Source organism: Elephas maximus, chromosome 3 (genome assembly GCF_024166365.1).
Source record: "Elephas maximus indicus isolate mEleMax1 chromosome 3, mEleMax1 primary haplotype, whole genome shotgun sequence".
In the NCBI taxonomy this organism is placed as follows: domain Eukaryota; kingdom Metazoa; phylum Chordata; class Mammalia; order Proboscidea; family Elephantidae; genus Elephas; species Elephas maximus.
The window spans coordinates 166,221,784-166,243,981 of NC_064821.1; the positions used below are offsets into that span (position 1 = coordinate 166,221,784).

The window sequence follows — 22,198 nt, forward strand, 5'->3', positions numbered from 1 at the left end:
CTGATGGGAATGAGAGGATTGGTTGTGTTGGCAGGGGTGATTCAACAGCATTTTAGGGGTTTAGCGTCTCCAACTTCTAGTTTATCTGCCAATACGTCCCCATCTCAAGTTTCAGGATTTCATTTCTTCTTAATCAGTATCCTCACTTTAACTTCAGATACCATTTGAGGTTGGGAATTCAATTGGTGTTATAATTCAGCTATTCTTAGGATAAGATTTTTGGTTTGGTTTTCAGCAATATCAGCTCTGTATCACTACAAGTAATAAGGCATCCTTTCAGGGCACAAATAGCAAACTCAGGTCTTTTTTGTGGTACTTGAGCTGGAACTCTGAAGCCCTGAGCACATCCTTTATTATCTCCACTTTGTTTAGCAAAAGTGGGAGCAACCAGCCAACTCCATTATACTCCTCAGTTTGACAGAAATGTTGAAAAGTATCAAATACACAATTGTATAGTTTTCTGTTATAAATGTTTGATCCAGTGGTGGTGATATTTTGTGTATTTCTATTGCCATATCACACCATAAATTTAAGTGGTCTCTTTATTACTGGAAATAGAATCATTAACGCTTGAAGTCTAGCCAGACTTGAAAACCAGTTCAGAAAACTCATCCTTAAGACCGTGTTCCTCTAGAACCACCTTCAGTACCATATGCCCTAGTTTGGGTTCTCTAGAGGAGCAAAGCCAATGAAGCATAGATTCACTGTGGATTTCACCTCAACATAAAACAAAAATCCTCACAACTGGACCAATAAGCAACATCGTGATAAATGGAGAAAAGATTGAAATTGTCAAGGATTTCATTTTACTTGGATCCACAGTCGGTGCTCATGGAACCAGCAGTCAGGAAATCTAACACCGTATTGCATTGGACAGATCTGCTGCAAAAGAACTCTTTGAACTGTTAAGGACCAAAGATGTCACTTTGATGCCTAAGGTGTGCCTGGCCCAGGCCATGTTTCAGTGGCATCATATGCATGTGAAAGCTGCTGGACAGTGAATAAGGAAGATGGAAGAAGAATTGATGCCTTTGAATTATGGTGTTGATGGAGAATATTGAATATACCGTGGACTGCCAGTGGTTAAGCATTTGGCTTTTAACCAAAAGGTGGGCAGTTCAAATCCACCAGCTGCTCCTTGGAAACTCTATAGGGCAGTTCTCCTCTGTCCTATATAGGGTCACTATGAGTTGGAATCAACAGCAATGGGTTTTTTTGGCCAGAAGAAGGAACAAATGTGTTTTAGAAGTACGGCTAGAAGGCTAGAAAACTCCTTAGAAGTGAGTATGGCAGGACTTTGTCTCTTGTACTTTGGACAGGTGATCAGGAGGAACCAGTCCCTGGAAGTGGACATCATGCTGGGTAAAGTAGAGGGTCAGTGAAAAAAGAAGACTCTCAATGAGATGGATTGACATAGCTGCAACAATGGGCTCAAATATGGCAGCTGTAGTGAGGATGGCATAGGACCGGGCTGTGTTTCGTTCTTTTGAACATAGGGTTACTGTGAGTCTGAGCTGACTCGACAGCACCTGATGACAACAACAATGACTGTAGAGAGAGAGAGCGAGAACGAGGGGGGGGTGGTGTGGAGAGGGAAATTTATTTCAAGGAAATGTCTTATATACTATAGTAGGACCTGGCAATTCCCACATTCGTGGGTCGGGCGACAGGCTGAAGACCTTTGTTGGCTCATATGGTTGTAGGAGCTGGCAAACCCCAAATCTGCAGGCCAAATGGCAGGCTGGAGGCTCGTGCTGGATCACAGGGTTGTGGGGGTTGGCACATCCAAAATATGCAGGTCAAGTGGCTGGCCAGAGACTTCTGCAGGCTTAAATATTTCAAGAATCAGAGGTCAGGTGATGAGAAGAGTTTCAGGGTCAAGAAAGACAGCAAGGTTTGCCAGAACATCCACTTATATACTGGAGGCAGGCTATACCCACAAGGAAACTCCCCTTTTAACTGATGGCTGCTCATTTGAGGCCACAAAATGGAAGGTGATTACATAATGTCTGCCAATCGTCTGAGAATCATAGCTTAGCCAAGTTGACACATGATGTTAACCACCACATTACCTACAGATGTTCTGGGTTATTCGTTACTCTGTATCCCCTTTCCCCAATCTCCTGCCCCTAAAAGCCAAAATAATCTTCCTTTGAAGAAGTTTCATAAACCACTATTATTAATGATGTTATTTCTCAGATGTTTGGGGGTAGAGAAAAGTTGATACCTACTTTTATGAAGAGAAGCAGTCATTAACATTCTGTCTTACTGGTTTGTTTACTAGACTCCTTAAATGATTTACTTTAAGTGCCTCAGACCATAAAACGTGTGTTTACGATTTTGTGAAAGTTCAATCCATATTTTTAAAGAATTTGAAGCTAGACTTGTATCACATTTCTCTTCACTGTATTATGAGATGTCCTCATCTTCTATAAGATTCGTAAATTGTCTTCATCTTAATGAACATTGGCTTTTATATCGTTGTTTATATATATGCCATACATTTAAACATATGTGGCCTGTATTGTTTTGTATTAGCTGTGGGTCATCAGGGAGAACTGCCGAGAAGACAAGTCTTAGTTTCAAATCTGATCAAGTGAAGGTCAAGCAAGAACCTGGGACTGAGGACGAAATATGTAGCTTTTCAGGAGCTGTGAAACAAGAAAAGACAGAGGATGGCAGGAGGAGTGCCTGCATGGTAAGCTGCCACGTGAGTCCAGCAGGGATGTAAGGAGGTCACTCTAATGATTCTTCCATCTCTAAGTCTGTTAGACTGAATAGTGGCTCTGGGGATGTTTATTTTTTCTTGAACTTTCATGCCTGGCACAATCCAAATACTATCTCTTTTTCTGACTCAGGTTTTTTTGTTTAAGATGCAGCTCTAATTAATAAGAAATAAAAGACAATTGTTTTAAGCACTCATTTGGAATTATCGAGTTTGTAATTAGTCAATATTTTTGCCATGGTGCTAAATTGGGATCTGTTTTGTTCTAAATTCATTAATCATCTCAATAGTTACGTTGAATCTGAGGCCAAAGAAGATTCTTGGCCATCCTGGACCGGTGCACTCAGCATCAAGGCTGTTGACATGAAAGAAGTTTAATGATCAAAGAGTTTTGTGGTGGGAAGATTGCCTTTTGGCTTATGAATTATTAACCATTCTGGAGTTCTTCAGTGGGGACATTTATTACTTTTTATAATTTAGAATGACGTCCCTATTTGTTTGGAAATTTCCATCTTGGTTTCTTCCTGCCCAGGCTGTGTATCACTTTGCACATGGTTATTGTTTAGGGATTTCAACTCAGAGTATTAGTATATTCAGCTCAGTATCTGTAGATTTAGAGAACTGGAGACAACAGAGTTAACCTTGCTTTTGAAGCAGTGTCACCTTTTCATCTAGAACTTGGTTTGGAAAGTACCGCATAAACACTGGGTACAAAAGGGCAGTGAAAGACTTATTTTACATTTTGAGGATCTTCCTACATTATCAGAATGATTGGTGATCAGAAGACTATTTTTGATGGCTCCTCAAACACTGTGTAGCAGATTCTGGTATGAAAAATAATATGACATAGTAGGAGACGTATACCCATAAACTACTTCCCAATTAATGTGCTTAAAAATAAAAAAATAATATGACATAGTAGGAGACATATACCCATAAACTACTTCCCAATCAGTGTGCTTAAGGGGGGCTTAATTAATTACCTTATTATCTGAGAGAACCAATGTTAGACGGGCCCTCTAAAATCATATTATTAACATGCCTAAATAATTTGGGAGTTGCTTTTACTGCTTTATGTCAATAATGTGATTTACAATGTAATTTTAAAAGTTATTTCCATATATTTGTATATATTGGCATAACTTTTAAATACACATACTGCATGCAGTAAGGATTAAGTGATTCTTCAAGAATCTGTCGTCGTTTTATTTTAGTTGAGCAGTCCCGAGAGTAGCTTGACACCACCTCTCTCAACCAACCTGCATCTAGAGAGTGAGTTGGATGCATTAGCAAGCTTGGAAAACCATGTGAAAACTGAACCTACGGATATGAGTGAAAGCTGCAAACAGTCAGGGCTCAGCAGCCTTGTTAATGGAAAATCCCCAGTTCGAAGCCTCATGCACAGGTCGGCAAGGATTGGAGGAGATGGCAGCAACAAAGATGATGACCCAAATGAAGACTGGTGTGCTGTCTGCCAAAATGGAGGGGATCTCTTGTGCTGCGAAAAATGTCCAAAGGTCTTTCATCTAACTTGTCATGTTCCAACACTTCTTAGCTTTCCAAGGTACCAGTGAAATATTTATTTTGGGAGGGTTATTTTTATAAGCTTAAAAAAATAGCAGAAAGTTAATCAGGACAGATGGCCTTCTTAACCAATGCATACTATTTTTATAAAATAAGGAATCTATTATTCCTTTGTCAGTGCCTTCAGAAAAAATGACAGCTTAGTAATAAAATGTCTAAGATCTGAGTGCTATGTTAATGATAGAGAATAGACTATCTCCTGGGCTTCAGTTTATACTCAGTGTAAGAAAACTAGATAAAACTGTAAATTATGAGGGGAAAGGGAACTCTGGGATGTTGGAGAAAGTTAATTCATTTACTTCTGAAGTGGAATTTTTTAGTCTATAGCCATTAATCTTAATAAGGTCTATGACAGTGGTTTGGTTTGTAAATACCACTTAGCCAAAATTGACTTTTCTAAAGTTTAAAAACTCTCAAAATGCTCTTAAGAAGAAGAAAAGTACTTTTTAAGAACACCTTCAATGTCTTGAAATAGGGTTTTTTTTGCCCCTTTAGGGAATAGTTTCCCCTTGACCACTGAAAACAGTCAATTGGTAGTGACTGCCTGTGTGCGGATTTCTGAGGGCTTTTCAGAGATAAGCTTTTAGGAGTATCTCTTACTCATTAACTTTGGGATGAACAATTAATGAATTCCTTATTTAAATGATAAAAACTTGAGGTAAAGGTAATTTAAAAGAGATTGGGGGAAATATGAGCGTTGTCCTCAGACTGTTTTGACCTGATGACAGCTAAAGTGGGTTTCAAGCATTAAAACATTGATTGGTGAGCCCCAGAGCAAGCTGATGATACCAGTTAATAAAGTGGAGCAAGTGTACTGGGCTGATATTTCAGTCTTAATTTTATATTTAGCTGGCTTAATGAGCTTGGACAAGTCACCGTTTTTCAGGGATTAGTTTCTGTATCTAAAAAGGGGTAAGGTTTAGATTAGAAGACCTCTGGATCCCTTCCAGTTAACATTTCGCATTTTATGTTCATGCAGTCTGTTATCTCGGACTGATCTCATAAACATTAAACAGTCGAGTTACATTTCTTTCTTTCAAATATCATCCTCCTTCCCCCAACCCCCACAACCCCAGTTTTTTTTTTTAAGTGAAAATAGACCAGTGTTCTTTAGGGAAAATGAAGCTTCTTTCTGCCTGTAGATTAAAAAAAAAAAAATTCACACTTCCTCTCATATTCCTGAGTTCCAGTGATTTTAATTAAACAGTGCCAGCTGCTAACCAAAAGATGAGCAGTTTGAATCCACCAGCCGCTCCTTGGAAACCCTATGGGGCAGTTCTGTTGAGTCCCATAGGGTGGCTATGAGTTGGAATCAACACAATGGCAATGGGTTTTTTTTTACTCTTTGAAAGGTTCAACCTTTCAGATTAGAAAACTGGTGGATATAAACAGGGCTAGAATGTTTTTCTAAAGAATTATATATAATTCTTACCTAAAGCTTAGGAGGTGTAGGTATTTGGCAGGGATAGAACAGGGCCTTTTTTTTTTTTTTTTTTTCTCCTCTTTTAGAAAACAAAAGGTTGGCATTTTGGTTTGAAATGAAGACTTTTCATATTTCTCTTTGGGTAGTGACATCTGCTGGAATGTCAGGATTTCATCACTGAGTTCTTTGTTTCAAGGGCAGAATGATGTCTGGAGGAAATTGTAAACTCTTGGCACTGATAGATGAGTCAGTACCATTCTTAGACTTATTTTTATACATGTATATTTTTATTTGTGAATGTGTTATTTACATGAAAATATTTTATATATACTATATAAAGAGAACAAAAGGAATGAATGATTTTGGAGCCTATTTGTTAGAAATCCTGATAGAAACAATTTATAGAGATTTAGAGTTAAAAGATAAAAGGTGTATGTACTTGCAGGTTGTGTGTGAGTGTGTTCTAGGCTTTTGACTGGTCATAAAAGAAGAATTGTTATTTTTGGCATGTTTAATATATGCCAAAAGAGTACAGGATGCCTGAGGGACTCATATCCTGTACCCTTTTTTTAATTTGTGAGTTTGGAGTCCATGTGAGGGTAGTAATGGGGTCTCAGAGAATTGGTCTTACACCACAAGTACTGAATGTCAACGTTGTGCTGGGAAGAAACCCCCTTTTAATGTAGGGACACCATTTTTATAATGCTTTCCAGGAGGTAATTGTTTGAAGGATGACTGGGAAAAGTTGGGGGAGGGGGGTTCTTACCACACAGCCTCATCCGAGATTTGACAAGAATAGATCCTTCTTTCTCCCCAAAACTGGAAACTAAGAAAACAAATTGGAGACTCACCACTAGGGAGCAAGGTTCCTCTAGAGCAGTCTTTGTTATAATTATGTGGACTAATTGCCTATTTCCATGTTTAGTGGGGACTGGATATGCACATTTTGCAGAGATATTGGGAAACCAGAAGTTGAATATGATTGTGATAATTTACAACATAGTAAGAAGGGGAAAACTGCACAGGGGTTAAGCCCCGTGGACCAAAGGGTAAGTGTCCATTAAGCTGATTTGTTAAGGATTCTGTATGTCTCTGTCTGTACATCATTTTTTTTCATTAGTGTAACCTGATTAATTTTAATTTTTTAATCTTAGCATCTAATGATATCTTGATGACTTTCAAAATCTGTATATCTAGCCATGAGCTCAAGACTTATTTCCAGCTTCTTCAATTAGCATGTCCCAACTAAATCTTGTTTTTCAATTCTGTCCTTAAAAAACAAAAACCAATCAAATAACAGCATAGTAACCACCCTCCTTCATATTCCCCATAAATAAATGGCATCACCATTCACACCTGTTACTCATGCCAGAAACCTATTAGAAAAAAAAGAATTAAGAGTGATTGTTACGCCAACCATTTCTTACTTTCCTCCACCATTAGCACCCTAAATAGCATTCCTAATTTCTTACTATTGTAATAATCTCTTAAGTAGTCTCCCTGCTTCTACTCTGTCCCCTTACATGCTGTAGTGTACAGAAGTTCTTTAAAAAATATAGACAAGTCTGTCTCTTTTTTACTTAAAATCCTCTAACATCTTCCTGTCATATTAAAAAAAAAAATCCAAAATTATCTCCTCACTTCATTTAGATTTCTGCTGAAATGTTGCCTCATCAGCGAGGCTTTTCTTAGCTATCCTATCTAAGATATTTACTTGTCATTCTCTCCTACTAGACTGTAAAGTCCTTGAAGTTGATCTCTCTTGTTCAAAGCTGTTTAGAGTGCATAGGATATGCTCAGTAAATATTTGTTGAATGAGTGAACAAGCTAGACTCTGCAGCTAGAACTTTAAGCCTAGAATTTACATGAATTTGTTTATGTACCTATGTTATTGTTTTGTTTTTTAATTGTACTTTAGGTAAAGGTTTACAGAACAAACTGGCTTCTCATTAAGCAGTTATTACACATACTGTTTTATGACATCGGTTAACAACCCCACAACATGTCAACACTCTGCCTTCTCAACCTTGGGTTCCCTTTTACCAGCTTTCCTGTCTCCTTCTGCCTTCTAGCCTTTGCCCCTGAGCTGATGTGCCTTTTTAGTCTTATTTTGTTTTATGGGCCTTTCTAATCTTTGGCTCAAGGGTGAACCTCAGGAGTGACTTCATTACTAAGCTAAAAGGGCATCTGGGGGCCATATTCTTGGGGTTTCTCCAGTCTCTGTCAGGCTACTAAGTCAGGTCTTTTTTTGTGAATTAGAATTTTGTTCTGCAATTTTCTCCAGCTCTGTCCAGGACCTGCTATTGTGATCCCTGTCAGAGCAGTCAGTGGTGGTACCCGAGTACTATCTAGTTGTACTGGACTCAGTCTGGTGGAGGCCATGGTAGTTGTGGTCCATTAGTCCTTTGGACTAATCTTTCCATTGTGTCTTTAGTTTTCTTCATTCTCCCTTGCTCCCGAAGGGGTGAGACCAGCAGAGTATTCTAGATGGCCGCTCACAGGCTTTTAAGATCCCAGATGTAGAATGTAGATTGTTTTCTTTATAAACACTATTATGCCAGTTGAGCTAGATGGTCCCCACAGCCCTCAGTCCAGTAATTTGGTCCCTCAGGAAGTTTATTTGGTCTGTAATTGATCTTTGAAGGTGACTGATAATATTTTGATGCCTTTTTTCTTTTATTAGTTACAATAATTCATTCATAATTTTCTTTATTCTGGAGTATTTTGTGAAATTATATAAATGGAATAATTCGGTAGAGAATTTGAATTAAAATAATTTCTCCTGAGAAAGTAGCTTGATCTCCAAAGACACAAAATACCTTTAACATAGTTCTGTAATTGTCAGGCTTATGTTGGCTCTTATCTGATGTATATACTTACAAATTCCTTCTTCGGCTATCTATCAAGTGAAGGTTTGTGTTTAGGATATACAAATTATATTAAAAGAAATATGAGCAAATAGAAAACTATAAATGTGAAATGCATTCCAATTTATTTCTAATTGTCTAAAAAAAATTCTGGATTGAGAAGACATGGACACGTTTTATTTAATTTTGAACCTGGGTAGAATCATTTGAAGAAAGGGTTAATAATGGATAATGATGCTTGTCCTGCCTGCCTCAAAGAGTTACAATGAGGAGCAACAGTGATAATTCATAGATCACCAGGTTCTTTTGCACAAAGTGCTGTACGTTGCTTTTATGACTCTTTTCCCTTTGTATAAATAATCAAGAGTTACAAGTAGGTACCTTAGTTATCAGATTAGAATAAAGGCATTCTGTCTTTGATAAGTTCAATTAAAGTACAGCAGAAGATCGTCTTAAAACTAAATGGAAAACAAGGTGGTTTTGAGTGTATATGTTTAGTAGGATAGCTGGAATGTAGGGGGCTTTATGTTCAGTTCATTGGGATAATACATTGTAGTGATATACTTCTCCTTCTCAAGAATATCATATTAAATGGAAAAATATCTCATGTGTTTTCCTTTCCTTTTTTGGGCCAGAAATGTGAACGTCTTCTGCTTTACCTCTATTGCCATGAATTAAGTATCGAATTCCAGGAACCAGTTCCTGCTTCGGTGAGTTGTCTGCTCTAGTAGCTCCCTGGTGAAGAGGTCTAGCGTGATACTTAAGCATCTGAGGGCTCTGGCCTCACACTGTTTGTATTAAAATTAAGACTTCTGAGCAAGGTCCTCAACTTCTTTGAGACTCAGTTTTCTTTTCTAATACTATTTTTTTTACCTCATTGGGTTATTCTAAGGATTCATAGTTGTATAAAGTATTTAACAAAGTGCCTGATAACATAGTAAGCACTTATTATTAATCAGAAATTTTATTAGGGCTAAATAGAAGTGAGATTCAGTCATTAAAATTATTGTTTGTTTTTGAGCATTTTGTTGCTGTAATACTTAATGAATTTAATCACCCAAGAGAAACAGGTGTAACGGAAAGAATATTGAATTAGGAGTCAGAAGATTTGATTTCCTTTCTGCCATTAACAAACTTTATTAATTTGGAGAAATTACGTAATTTTCTGCTTCTACTTTTAAAACTGTAAAGTGGGAATATTGATCTAAATTATTTCTAAGATTCCACTTCTAAGATTCTAGGCTCTGTTGGGGAGAAATTAGTCTTTGTGAAAGTAAGCGTTTGAATAAAAGTGTAAATTTGAACCTTTCAGACTAACTCTGCCTTCATAAACCTAATATGAACAGTGAAGACTGAGAAAAGATTCGGGAAAATTTTCAAATTGGTGCTTTTTGTTTATCCGTGAGATGACTTTTGTTAAGGAAGATAGGCTCTCAAATTCTGTAATAAAAGCAAGACCAGATGTGCTCAGTGCTTCATAAATGGAATGAGAATATGCTAACACACATTTTATTTGTTAGCCATTAGTTATTGAATAAGGTACTGTTGAGTAGCAGACATGTTATAGAATATTAAATGATAGTAGACTTATGTACCAGGTAGACTGAGAAATGAATTTTAAAACAGAAAAGGTCTAGATACAAGGAAGAAGATACCTTGTACAAATAGTAATCATCTGATTCTAGAAGTCTGTGCAGTCTTCACGTTCAGGTACTTCATATTAAAAAATGACTTAAAAAATTTTTTTTCTTTTTATGGATTATTTAAATAATTTTGTTGTATTCAATTATATCCCGAGGGTAGAAATTTTTGGCAAAGGGAGGTGCTAGTGCTTCCTAGCACGATCAGTAAATAGTTAATGGAAATTTTATTTGTGTAGTTATGGCAGTCTGGTAGTCTTTCTCCCCCTGTTGCTGTGTCTAGAGTTCTCTGTTATAAAGTTATATCCTCTAAAATACATCATATTCTAATTATAATATTGATACATTTTGTAATAGGTCTTTTTTTTTTTAAAAAAAACTCTTCAGGGGTCATAAGTATAATTTTTTTCAAATCTACTTGTCATTAAAGATAGGACTTCGGGGACTTCCATTAGCCGTTGAGCCTGGAATGTACTCTGAATGAATAAAATGTAATTTTTGTGATATGATTGGGCAGAAGATTTAAAATACATTTACTGTCCCCCAAATTTGCAAGCAGCTGCCTCAATAATCACACATTTTTTTTCTCCTAAAATTAATATACTATGTATTTTCCAGTTAAACAGTGTAGCATTTTTAAGGAATTCTTATTTATCCTTATTTATTTTTTTTAGATACCAAACTACTATAAAATTATAAAGAAACCAATGGATTTATCCACCGTGAAAAAGAAGCTTCAGAAAAAACATTCCCAACACTACCAAATCCCAGATGACTTTGTGGCTGATGTCCGTTTGATCTTCAAGAACTGTGAAAGGTTTAATGAAGTATGTTAAGCTTCCAAACTATAGAGTTTTGGATTGTTAGTTTCTTTGCTTGTTTTGTTTTTCCTGCCAAAAGATTAATTTTCTAATTTGATTTAAAATTTCTCTTTTTGCTTCATTCTTGTTAAAAGTAAAATTTGATTGTATCTGTAGCTCCAAAAAAAAAAAAAAAAAAGTTTACTGTGTGTAAATGTAGAATATATGTACTTAAGTATAATAAAGTGAGAATATCTTCGCCTATCCCTTCCTAAATGAGTTAAGGGTTGGGATAAATATGGCAAGTAGTTTGTAGTTAAGTAGATTTTGAGGGAAATTATTATAAACAGCTTGCATTTCGGGTACATTTAGGTAAGGCTTTGGTTGCACCTGTACCCGTGTCTTTAGATTTTATTACTACTGGCCATATAAATGTAAATGAAAGCATAAACTAATCTCTGGTGGCTTATCTTGCATAGAAGCCCAGAGTATATAATGTTGAGTTTTCTGATCTCAGCAATGTGACTTTTATTAACTTTGGTTATGTATTTTTTTTGAGGATAAGGTTTAAGGGTAAGCAGTCCTGTGCCTTGAGAAGAAATGTGATTTATACTTCTTTCAAGGAAATTGTCTGTGTTATCTTTGGGATAAAATCAAGTCTCTTATTGTTAAAAAGATTTTTCTTTTAAGAGAAGAACATGGAATTTGATGAGAATCCACAAAATCTTTAAAAGATTAATACCAAAACTCTCCCCTTTATTGCTAATGAATTTTGGGTGCCGTGTGACTTTTAAAATAAATCATATCTAAAGTATACCCATAGCTGCTCTGGAAGCACCCAGATGGCATTTTAAATTGGGGGAAAAAAAAAAAATCCTCATAAGGTGAAAAGCGTAGTCACCTTTATAGCAAACCTTGAGGACAGCAATGTCACAGAAGATATAGTAACACTTCGCTAATGCGAATATAAATTTAGAAAGTACATTCCCAGATTATGTCCAACTAAACATGCTTTCATGAACTAGAGCTGGCATTTGGTAAGATTCTCGCTTTTACCTGCTTTAGTAATAGTTAAATAATTTACGATGAACATACTGACATGCGGATAAAATTCTAAATAAGCCGTTTGTTGAAGGTTTGACAATTTGTTTAAACAACATACATCATTTGTTTCACAAAAATTTTTCTTTTAAATAGTTGTACTCAGATCAATTCCTATTCAGGTTGACCTTGCTAATTCGGAATTTGAGACAATTATTGAGGTTTCACAGTAGCTTTAGTAACAGATCTTTGTAAAAAAAGTGGTTCCATGTTCTATAAATTTTAGAAAGCAGTTAACCTGGTCATAGCAATTTGTTCTCCCTAGTATGGCTGACTTTCGTCACCAATCCTATACAGTCTCATAACTTTAGAAAGGATTATAATTTCCCTTTTTTTTGACTCTGGTATCCTTTTTAGATGATGAAAGTTGTTCAAGTTTATGCAGAAACACAAGAGATTAATTTGAAGGTAAGCTTTTCAGACCATGCAAACTTGGTGAAGGAATATGCATTACCAATAGGTGAATATTCCTATCTTTTGCTTGCAGGCTGATTCAGAAGTAGCTCAGGCAGGGAAAGCAGTTGCATTGTACTTTGAAGATAAACTCACAGAGATCTACTCAGACAGGACCTTCGCACCTTTGCCAGAGTTTGATCAGGAAGAGGATGATGGCGAGGTAACTGAGGACTCTGATGAAGACTTTATACAGCCCCGCAGAAAACGCCTAAAGTCAGATGAGAGACCAGTACATATAAAGTAAAATGACATGGACTTAAATCACTTGTTTAGCAAAAAAGAAGGAAAAAAACAAACAAAAAACCGTTTATTTAAGTGTTGCTACCGTGGCCACCTTCTTGAAGCCGATAGCTTTTACACAGTATTAGATTGAAATAATGGACAGAAAACACATTCTTGTCAAAAAAGGGGGAAAGAACTTAATTTGCAACTTTAAAAGTAAAATCAAAAGGCAAAAGTGAAATGATACGAAGATTTTTGTTACTAAAGAGGGTGGTTCTCTGGTTGTTAGAGACGAACAAATGTTGATGATCATGTGGTATCGGATGGTGCAGGATACTGGTGTACTAGTAAATACTTGAAGGTCATGTCCCTGGATAAATTGTCTCTTTGGACTAGAGTGCAGTTATTAAACAACTTTTACGCCTCCCCCACAACACACAGACATACTGGGTTGTTTTCTACTTAAAAGTAGCTCAGATTCCACTTCAATGTCAATTCAGATGTTCACTGAATCATGCCATCACTTTTTTTTTTTCATTTTGATGCTGTTGGGCTTTAGTTTTTATATTGGTTTAAAGAGCTCAACAGTAGTTTCATTTTCGAGTCATACTTAGGGTCTAGGAAACATCATTGATCATCATTTAATCAACTTTAATTGTTGAACTTAAGAGCAAGGTGTGGTTGAAATAAATATAACTTTTCAGTAGTGGATCATGTACATTTATAGTAGTCATTTCCAGAAAACTTTTCCACACAAGGACACTTCCCAGTCAAATCATCTGATCATACAGTTATTCCCATGAAAGACAGAATGTTTGTTTTAAAATTAATCTAGTTTTCTGTACATTTAAATTTGCTTGAGAAGGCAACAACTGGCTTCTATCCAGCCTTCCCTCATATCCGTGTTCTGATAGACCACTATTGGCAAACAATAATCTGTCAGCTACCAAATGTGTAAAATTTTCTGTATTTCACTTTGTCTTATTTGTAAATAGTGAACTAAAACTTCTGGCAGATCAGCAACATTTGCTGAGGCTGTTTTTTAAGCTAATGTGTATTCTTACTAATGTTCCTATCAAGAATGGATTTGTAATATATGCTGTCTATTTCTAATGTTCACGTTCATATTTTGAGGTTCTATCTTATTTTAATAGAGAACAGACTTCTCAAATAAAATCTTCAGAAGCAGCTTATTGAAATATCAGAATATTGAAATAAACCCGGTGGGGTTAGATTACTCATCCGTCCACAAAGTGGGACATTTGCATGGACTGGGGGCCTAAAGGACTTAGACTTCTCAAATAAAATCTTCAGAAGCAGCTTATTGAAATATCAGAATATTGAAATAAACCCGGTGGGGTTAGATTACTCATCCGTCCACAAAGTGGGACATTTGCATGGACTGGGGGCCTAAAGGACTTAGAAGAGACCTGTAAGTAAATCCTGAAAATGAGCCGATCCCCACTTGAATGGTCACTGGAGTAAACCCACCTCTGCTACCCTGATTACAGCACCTGAGGCAGACAAACGAACTTGGCTCTGGTTCATTTTTCTTCTCTTCATTTGTGATGCTCAGATCCCAAAATGTGCATTCTAGACTGTGTACAGGCTTCTCTTTTGTTGGATTAAAAATTTTAGTCCTACTTTTGTATGGACACATTAGAATATAAAGTGACCAAAATAGAAGAATTTGCCATTAGATATTTTTCAGATGTCAACATATTGTGGCAAATCATTTGCCTTTTTAAAAATTCAGCTTAAGCAGTTCAGACAGTAGACTATTCAGAAAAGAAAATTATTTGACATAATTGTTTAAGAGGTAAATATTTTTTAGTGCATATTAAATCAATAAAGTGCTCTAAAGAAATTATTATACAAATTCCTTTGGGTTGTTTTTCTTTTCTTAACAAGGGGCGGGGGTAAAGAAGACTATGATTCCAGCCTTCTGATAATGTATTTAAACCGTATTGCTTTTATTGTTGCCTTTGACTTACTTTATTCCCTGGCTTACTTTTAGCTCCTCTTTCAGTTTTTGTTATAAAAATATACACACACATATATATACACGTATATAAAAACTTCAAAAAATACACCAAGCTGTTCTATCATTTTACGCAAATTTCAAAGTCCTAAGAAGAGTTTTCTTATTAAAGGGGGAAAATCATTCAAAAATGTTTTTTTTCCTATGCCTTTATCCCTCTTTCTCATACATTTTTTTTTTTAAGTTTAAAAGTAGACATTTATGAGGGGCACATTTTTGGAAAACCTTCTAAAGTAATGAATAGGAGTATAGCTTCCTTTTGTCAAACCTTTGAGTCCTAGTATTTTGTACTTGCTCTTTACAAGAATCCTTTTCATGATTCTTGATGATAACTCATGAATAGGTTCTGCCATTTGGGGGGAGAAACAGATTTTAAGTAAATATTTATTAGGATTTAGGGCCTCAAAAGATAATGTGTTCCCTTAAAAACATTTCCATGTTAGATGGAGTTTTGTTTTTTGTTTGTTTCTTTTAATTTAAGATTGGTTCTTCAAACGCCACTTTATTGTCAGCATTTAACAGGCTCCATTTCTGATACCAGATGATATTTTATACTGCTGAGGAATTAGTATTAAACTGATAGCTATCAACAAACCACCATTAAATGCAAGTGTTCACTTTAGATTTTATTGAAGCTTTTTTCTTGCACACTGATCGCTGTGTTTCTAAGCTGATTTTGTTCAGCTCTGTCTGATACAGACTGTGGCAAAAAGTGCAAAAGCTTAATTGATATCCTGATATCTTATAGGTGTTCGTATTAATTTATGCTTTAAAAAGACTAACATTGACTATCCGTCAATACCTGAAGGCAGTTTGTTTTGATACTCTTTTACATTTGTATTCTTTGTTAAAAAGGCAGTATTTTAGTCTTCGGGGGCGGGGAAAGTCTGATGTTTTTTTAAAAGCTTGCTAAATTTTTGCCACACTTCAGTTTCCTTCTTCCATCAGAAAACTAAGAACAAAATGTTCCTTGATCTGTTCTGCCGGCCTAAATTTGTGTTTCTCAGCATTTGGCTTGGAAACATCAAACCACTACTACAGAGAAAGGATTTAAGTTATTGAGTCCACTGTTAAAATTGTTATTATTTTGGAATTAACAAGATACTTTCTGACTTCCATTTCTTATGCAAGGGAATTTAATTTTTGAAATCGGTTAAGTCTCACCTTTTGTTCTAACAGATCTTGAGATTTTTTTTTAGTTAATCCAAAGAAATAATGCCTTTAAATAGAACATAAAAGTTTATAGTGTGCAAATTGTAGATTTATCAATTACCTCAGCAGGTATCCTGCCATGTAATTATTAGTGAATAGTGTTAATAAGCTAGTAGATTCAGGTTTTCTGACTATGCCCTTGGATTGTGGCCTACCATACATTATTGAAGGGTCACTTACCATCCAAAAAGGGGGTGGATGCTGTGTCTCCCTCTCCCTCGGCCTTTAAATCCCTTACCTACCCCCACTCTCACACAACATGTGAAGTAAAAAAAATCCTGTTTCTTATTGAAGTCAGCCTTGCTTATTTGCATACTCAGCATTGGATCAGTCAGTAGTTTTATAAAAATCTACCCACCCTACCACCCTTACTTAAAACAATCAAATTCTTAATTCATATCATGAATTCTTAATACATACCATATACGTTAATGATCTGCTGAAGGTGAGATACAGCAACAAGATATTTGAGGTGCATCACAGTTTGATCATGTACCGGACTTGGATTTTTTCTTTTATTATCTCCTCCTTGAAAAAGCAATAACACTGCTTTAAGTTTGTTGCCTAATAACATGTCATAATCCTCCCCTTGATGGTGATTTTGTAGGAAAGTTTGTATGCATATCACCCAGTCTATCTTTTAAAAATTAAGAAATTAAAATGTATGCTGGAGCTAATGACAATATATTGTGGCATTTTATTTTACAAATTGGGGAAAGTTGCATATTTTTTTAAAAGTAGGTGTTTGAGTAAAAAAAAAAAAAATTGAAGGTACTTTTTTAAGAAAAAAATTTATATGCCACAGTTTACATAGACATTTCAGATTTCAACATGTACTCTTGGATATAATGGTCTCTTTTACTTGGTCAAAATGCATGTATAGCATTTCTTCCATTTAGTTTCTTGTGTTTGCCTATGTGGTCCTTTATATATTTTTTATTGTATCTGAAAAACAAAATCATCTTCAAAAATAGGTTAATTTGGATTTATTTGTCATGTTGAACTACAAAAATGTACAAAATTAAGTTTAGCCCTTTTTTAACAAGTGATCTTTAAAATTAAAGATGCTGTTCTTTTAAATTCACCAAATTTGTATATGGGAAGGGACTGAAATGATTTTGTAAGTGCCACTGCAATACTCCCTTTCAAATGTGGCCTGAATTTCAATTTTAAGAAGGAAATGCATGTCTGCTCCTGTTCTGAAAAATAGTAGGCATTTACTATGTTTAAAAACACAGTGAAACATGTATATAAGCTTATAAAAAAAAAAAAAAAGATTTGTGCAATTTGAAAGCCTGTTGATTTTCTATGTAGACCTACCTACATACAAAGGGTTAAAATTCACAGCCTTACTAGTTCCTTGCTTTCAATATTTCAACTGGTCTTTTCCCCTCATATTATTTTTGCACATAGTTAACAGCCTTCAGTATGATTCTTAAAGAGAGGTTGCTGTTTCTGTGGTATCGTATTCTCTAAATAATCATATTTAATTTTTTTTTAAAACAAGGTTGCAGTTTCTAATTGTTTCGTTCCTGTGTTTTTTGCTGGTGTGTAATAAAAGCAAGTTTTTTCCTTTCATGGTTATTTAATACATTAGCTGCCTGTAAATATTCTTGTTATAATGCTCTGGAATGTGTTGTAGAAGTTGTATTAGATTAGTTTAAAGCCTTGTTTGAAAACCGCATTGTTTTGGTTATTTCTATTAAATTAGAAAATGGAAAAAGTTTTCAAATGAATTCCTTTTTTTTCTCCTCTGTGAGTAGAGACTTAAGAATTTTAATTCATTTAATACATGTGTACTATATGCCAGGTATTGGAATAGAGTAGTGAACACGATAAATACGGTCCCTGCCGTTACAGTGTTTATAACTCTACATTAGGGTGATGAATGCTATGATATACCTCCCTTCACAGTGTTTATAACTCTATGTTAGGGCAATGAATGCTACGATAGAGATTAGCACAGGATATACTAAGGAAAGCTCTAACCCAAACTTTGTTGCTTGTGGAATCTATCTCTTTCATTTATAAAGATGAAGACACCAGACCAGGCAAAGAGAAAGTGAAAAGAGAATAGAATATGTGTAAGCCTGAGAGTTGAAAGAGAACATTTATGTATTCCAGGAACTGAAAAGTTCAATACAGCTGGAACAGTGGAAGTTGGAGTGGTAATATACTATGCTGGCTATCAGAGCTGGATCTTCTTCAAGTCAAGTCTTGAAAAAAGGGTTTGGAACTTATACTGAGGGCACTGTGAACCCCTTGAAGAGTTTTAAGATGGGTGGGTGTAGCATAATCAGATTTGCCATTTTGAAAAGTCATTTCAACTGTCAAGAATGAATTGGGGAAAAGATTGGAGGTATACAGACAGTTGTAGGCTCTGAGTAATCCAGGTGAGTGCTAAACTAGCCACCTGGCAGTGAAGATGATAACAGTCAAATTTTAGAGAGATTTGCAAAGTAAAGTAGATGGAAATGAGTGCTACTTTTTTTTTTTTTTTTACAGCAACATGTTAAAAACATTGGCATAGCCAGGCACTTCTAAAAATACCTCATCGGGGGAGGCAGTGGTTGGCAAACCAACTTAGAAGGTGTGTGTTATTTGCATAAAAGTATGTATCTGGGCTGGAGGTAGAGACTGTAAGACCCATTATGTAGGAATCAAGTCTTTTATTCATCATTGAATATGCCTAGCACATGGTAGACATTCAGTAATCAAGTGTTGAAGTTGTGGGAGCCACTAGCAAAATAGGTGGTAATTCATGTGGTGGAAGAAATGGTATTTCCTAAGAAATTTATAGCATGAGAAGAGTAGAATAGTTAGGACAGAAGAAGAAACAACATTTAAAGACTAGAACAATAAGGTGGTTGTTAGTTGCCTTTGAGTCAGCTCCAAATCGTGGCAACCGTATGTGTGACGGGATGAAATGTCCTTTGCCATCTTCATGATCATTAGCACATTTGAGTTCATGGTTGTTGCCATTGTGTAGTGCCTTCAAACCTAGGAGGCTCCTCTTCCAGCACTATATTGAGCAATATTGTATTGTGATCTGTAAGCTTTCATTGGCTAATTTTTGGAACTAGATCACCAAGGCTTTTTTCCTAGTCTGTCTTAATCTGGAAGCTCCACTGAAACCTGTCTGCTATGGATGACCCTGCTGGTATTTGATATACTGGTGGTGCATAGCTTCCAGCATTATAGCAACATGCAAACCATCGTGGTACAACAAACTGACACAAGGGAGACTAACGAGTGGTACTCTCCAGAGTGGTTCTGGGAGAGTGGTAATGGAAGACAAGGGAAAAGTGTTCAAGAAGTGGTATTGGGGTATCAGTGATCTCAAGTGTTGGCAAGAGATGAAGTAAATATAATATGGTATTTAGCAATACAGAAGATACAAATGACCTTGATAAGAGCTGTTAGAGTAGAAGCAACAGCCAGAGTACAGTGGGTTAGATGAATAAGATGTGTGGAAGCAATTGTTATGTGTAGACTATTCTTTCAAGAAATTTGTTTTTTCTTTAGGCTATTCAGAACTGTCCATGAATAACCAAATAAAACATCAGACTGGAACTGCTAATTGTTATCTTTCTAGATGCATTTTGAGTAGTGGAAAAACATGAATTTTGCCATTGGGCAGACTTTGATCTCAACCTTTTTTTTATCAGTTACCTGTGTGAACTTTCCAAGTTTTTATTTGTGAAATGAAGGTAGTCATATCCAGGTCATGGAATTACTATGGAGATGCATTGAATCATTTGTAGCACATGGCAGACACATAGTAAGTTCTCAACAAGTTTAGTTTTCTTTTTTATATTTTCTTCCTCTTCTATCATGAAGAGTCAAGTTATAGAAATGGTAGTTTCTCCTTTTTTTTTAACTGATAGATGAGAAACAGACTTCCATACTGGATTCCAACTCTTTTAAATCTGACCTTAGCTCTCGAATATTTAGCTTGTTAGCACAATATATAAAAGGAATATGTAGGGAAGGATCTAACCCAAATTTGTTGAGTTAGCTTGTTCTCCACTAATGTAACTGACCCTTAGGCTTCTAAACTCCAAGAAACACCTGTATCAAGCCTTGGATTTTAGGGAATTATAAATGTAAAAATGGGTTGGTAAGATGGAACACCTAATGGAAGATTTTGTCTCAAACTCTTCGCTTTTTGTATTACCTCGCCTCAGGTGGTAGTAGACACAATACTGTTTTTCCATTTGTAAAGATGTTACTGTTTGTGATCTGGAAAGTCAGTACAAAAGGACATCTGTTTCTCACAACATGGGAGACTGCATACCCTGAGGAACCCTCCTGATGGTGGTACAAAACACCTGAAATGGTGGATAAGATAAATATATCTTTTAAATGTGTATCTGAAGTAGCAAGGAAGAAAGGTGCTTAACTGCTTACCCCTCAGTGGAATCAACCAACATGACCTGTGTAGCATTTTTGCCAAAAATATTTTACCTGAATCTAATAATGTGGAATAATCAGGCAAAACTGGAATGTGGGACATTTTCAAGACCCCTGGTCTAAATTTTTTGAAGAGTAAATGCCATGCAAAACATGTAGGGAGACTGTTTTAGATGTAATAGCCAATGCAATGCATGAACTTTGATTTTGAATTAAATAAACCCAGCTATTAAAGACATTTTGGAGACGCCTGGGTTAACTTGTGTATGAACTCTTACATGATATTATGGAATGATATTTTCTTAGGTATGATAATGGTTTTATGCTTCTATAAGAGAATAGCGTTTTCCTTAGAAAATGCATGCTGAAATAGGGATGATGTGTCATTCCATTTTCAAATGGTTAGGCAAAAAGTGTATTTTACGTGTATATATAGAGAGAGCAAATGTGGTAGAATAATAATTGGTCAATCTTAGTGAAAGGTAGATGGGTATTGTCATCTTTTTTGTGAACTTGAAAATTTTCAAAATAAAAATGGTCTTATTGGGGGCGGAACAAAAAGCATTCATCCAGAGAACTAACAGGGCTGAAAGGACCATTGCTCTGAGTGCTCTACCGGTCATTGTGGCTTAAGGGTTTTGGTTATGGGCTAAGCTCTACAAGAAAGACAAAGCCCAGGGCCAACAAAAGGGTGAAATCTGAATGAGGCATATTTCAAAAGGCTGGGACCTCAAAAGATAACATACTCAGTGAAAGAATAAACCATAATACTCTACCTCAGGAGGATAAGAACACTGGGTAGAGGGGAGAAAAAAAATCTCCCCTGAGAATTTGTATCCACACATTGACACTAAAACAGATTTATAGCCAGACTCATATCACCTACATGGTCAAACTGAGAATTTAAAGTGACTCAGAAGTGATTCTGTGCACTTAGCAGTAACCCAATCTCAAAGAAGTTTTTTTATAGTGTTTCAGTAATCTTGGATTCAAAGTCAGAAAGATGAAAAGTCATGACTAAATCAGGAGAAGCAGCAGATATTGGGATTACTGAATGAGTGTTCAAAGACATTAAAAAAAAAACATTTTAACATCTCTAAAACAGGCGGCATTTCCGTATTTTACTGGCAACGCTGGTATAGAAAATGGTGTCTTTAAATACTTGGCTTTGGATGAAATACAAGATATGTAAAGTAATAGAAGAGACTCACAATATTGAATTACAAATGAGGCTATTAGAAATAATGGGGCTGGGGGACAAATGAGCACATGGGCAGAAAAATCAGTCATTTGAAAAAATAAAACACCTAGTGAAAAACAACAGGTTAGATAAGCTAAAATGAAAGCCTCTTGCTGTTGAGTTGATTCCGACTCATGGTGACCTAATGTGTGCAGGGTAGAACTATGCTGTAGGGGTTTCAAGGCTCTGACCTTTCAGAAGCAGATTGCCAGGCCTTCCAAGTTCCCCCTTGGTGGGTTCAAACCCCGAACCTTTACAGTTAGAGGTCAAGCACTTAATCAATTGTGCCACCCATAACTAAAGAGAAAGTTAATGAAACAGAAGACCAAGATGAAGAAATTCTGAAGAATGCAATATTGAGAGACAAGGAGATGAAATAAATATATGAGAGAAGTTAAAGGACATAGAAGACATACCTAGATCAATGTGCATCTAATAGAGCACCAGAAAGGTGTAGAGAAAAGGAGTACGAAA

General features: G+C 35.9%; 1 protein-coding gene across 2 annotated transcripts in view; it reads left to right on the forward strand.

Annotated features, from left to right (window-relative positions):
* Positions 1-14,105, forward strand: part of TRIM33 (tripartite motif containing 33) — a 135,491-nt gene extending 121,386 nt beyond the window's left edge. The window contains exons 14-20 of one of the 2 annotated variants that reach the window (XM_049880019.1): positions 2,539-2,698; positions 3,940-4,289; positions 6,658-6,781; positions 9,235-9,309; positions 10,914-11,066; positions 12,498-12,548; positions 12,628-14,105. In XM_049880019.1, the coding sequence (XP_049735976.1) occupies positions 2,539-2,698; positions 3,940-4,289; positions 6,658-6,781; positions 9,235-9,309; positions 10,914-11,066; positions 12,498-12,548; positions 12,628-12,840 (1,126 nt within the window). In that variant the 3' untranslated portion in view covers positions 12,841-14,105. The remainder of the gene's footprint in view (positions 1-2,538; positions 2,699-3,939; positions 4,290-6,657; positions 6,782-9,234; positions 9,310-10,913; positions 11,067-12,497; positions 12,549-12,627) is intronic. The other variant, XM_049880018.1, reaches the window with a different exon arrangement.
* Positions 14,106-22,198: the final 8,093 nt, after the last annotated feature.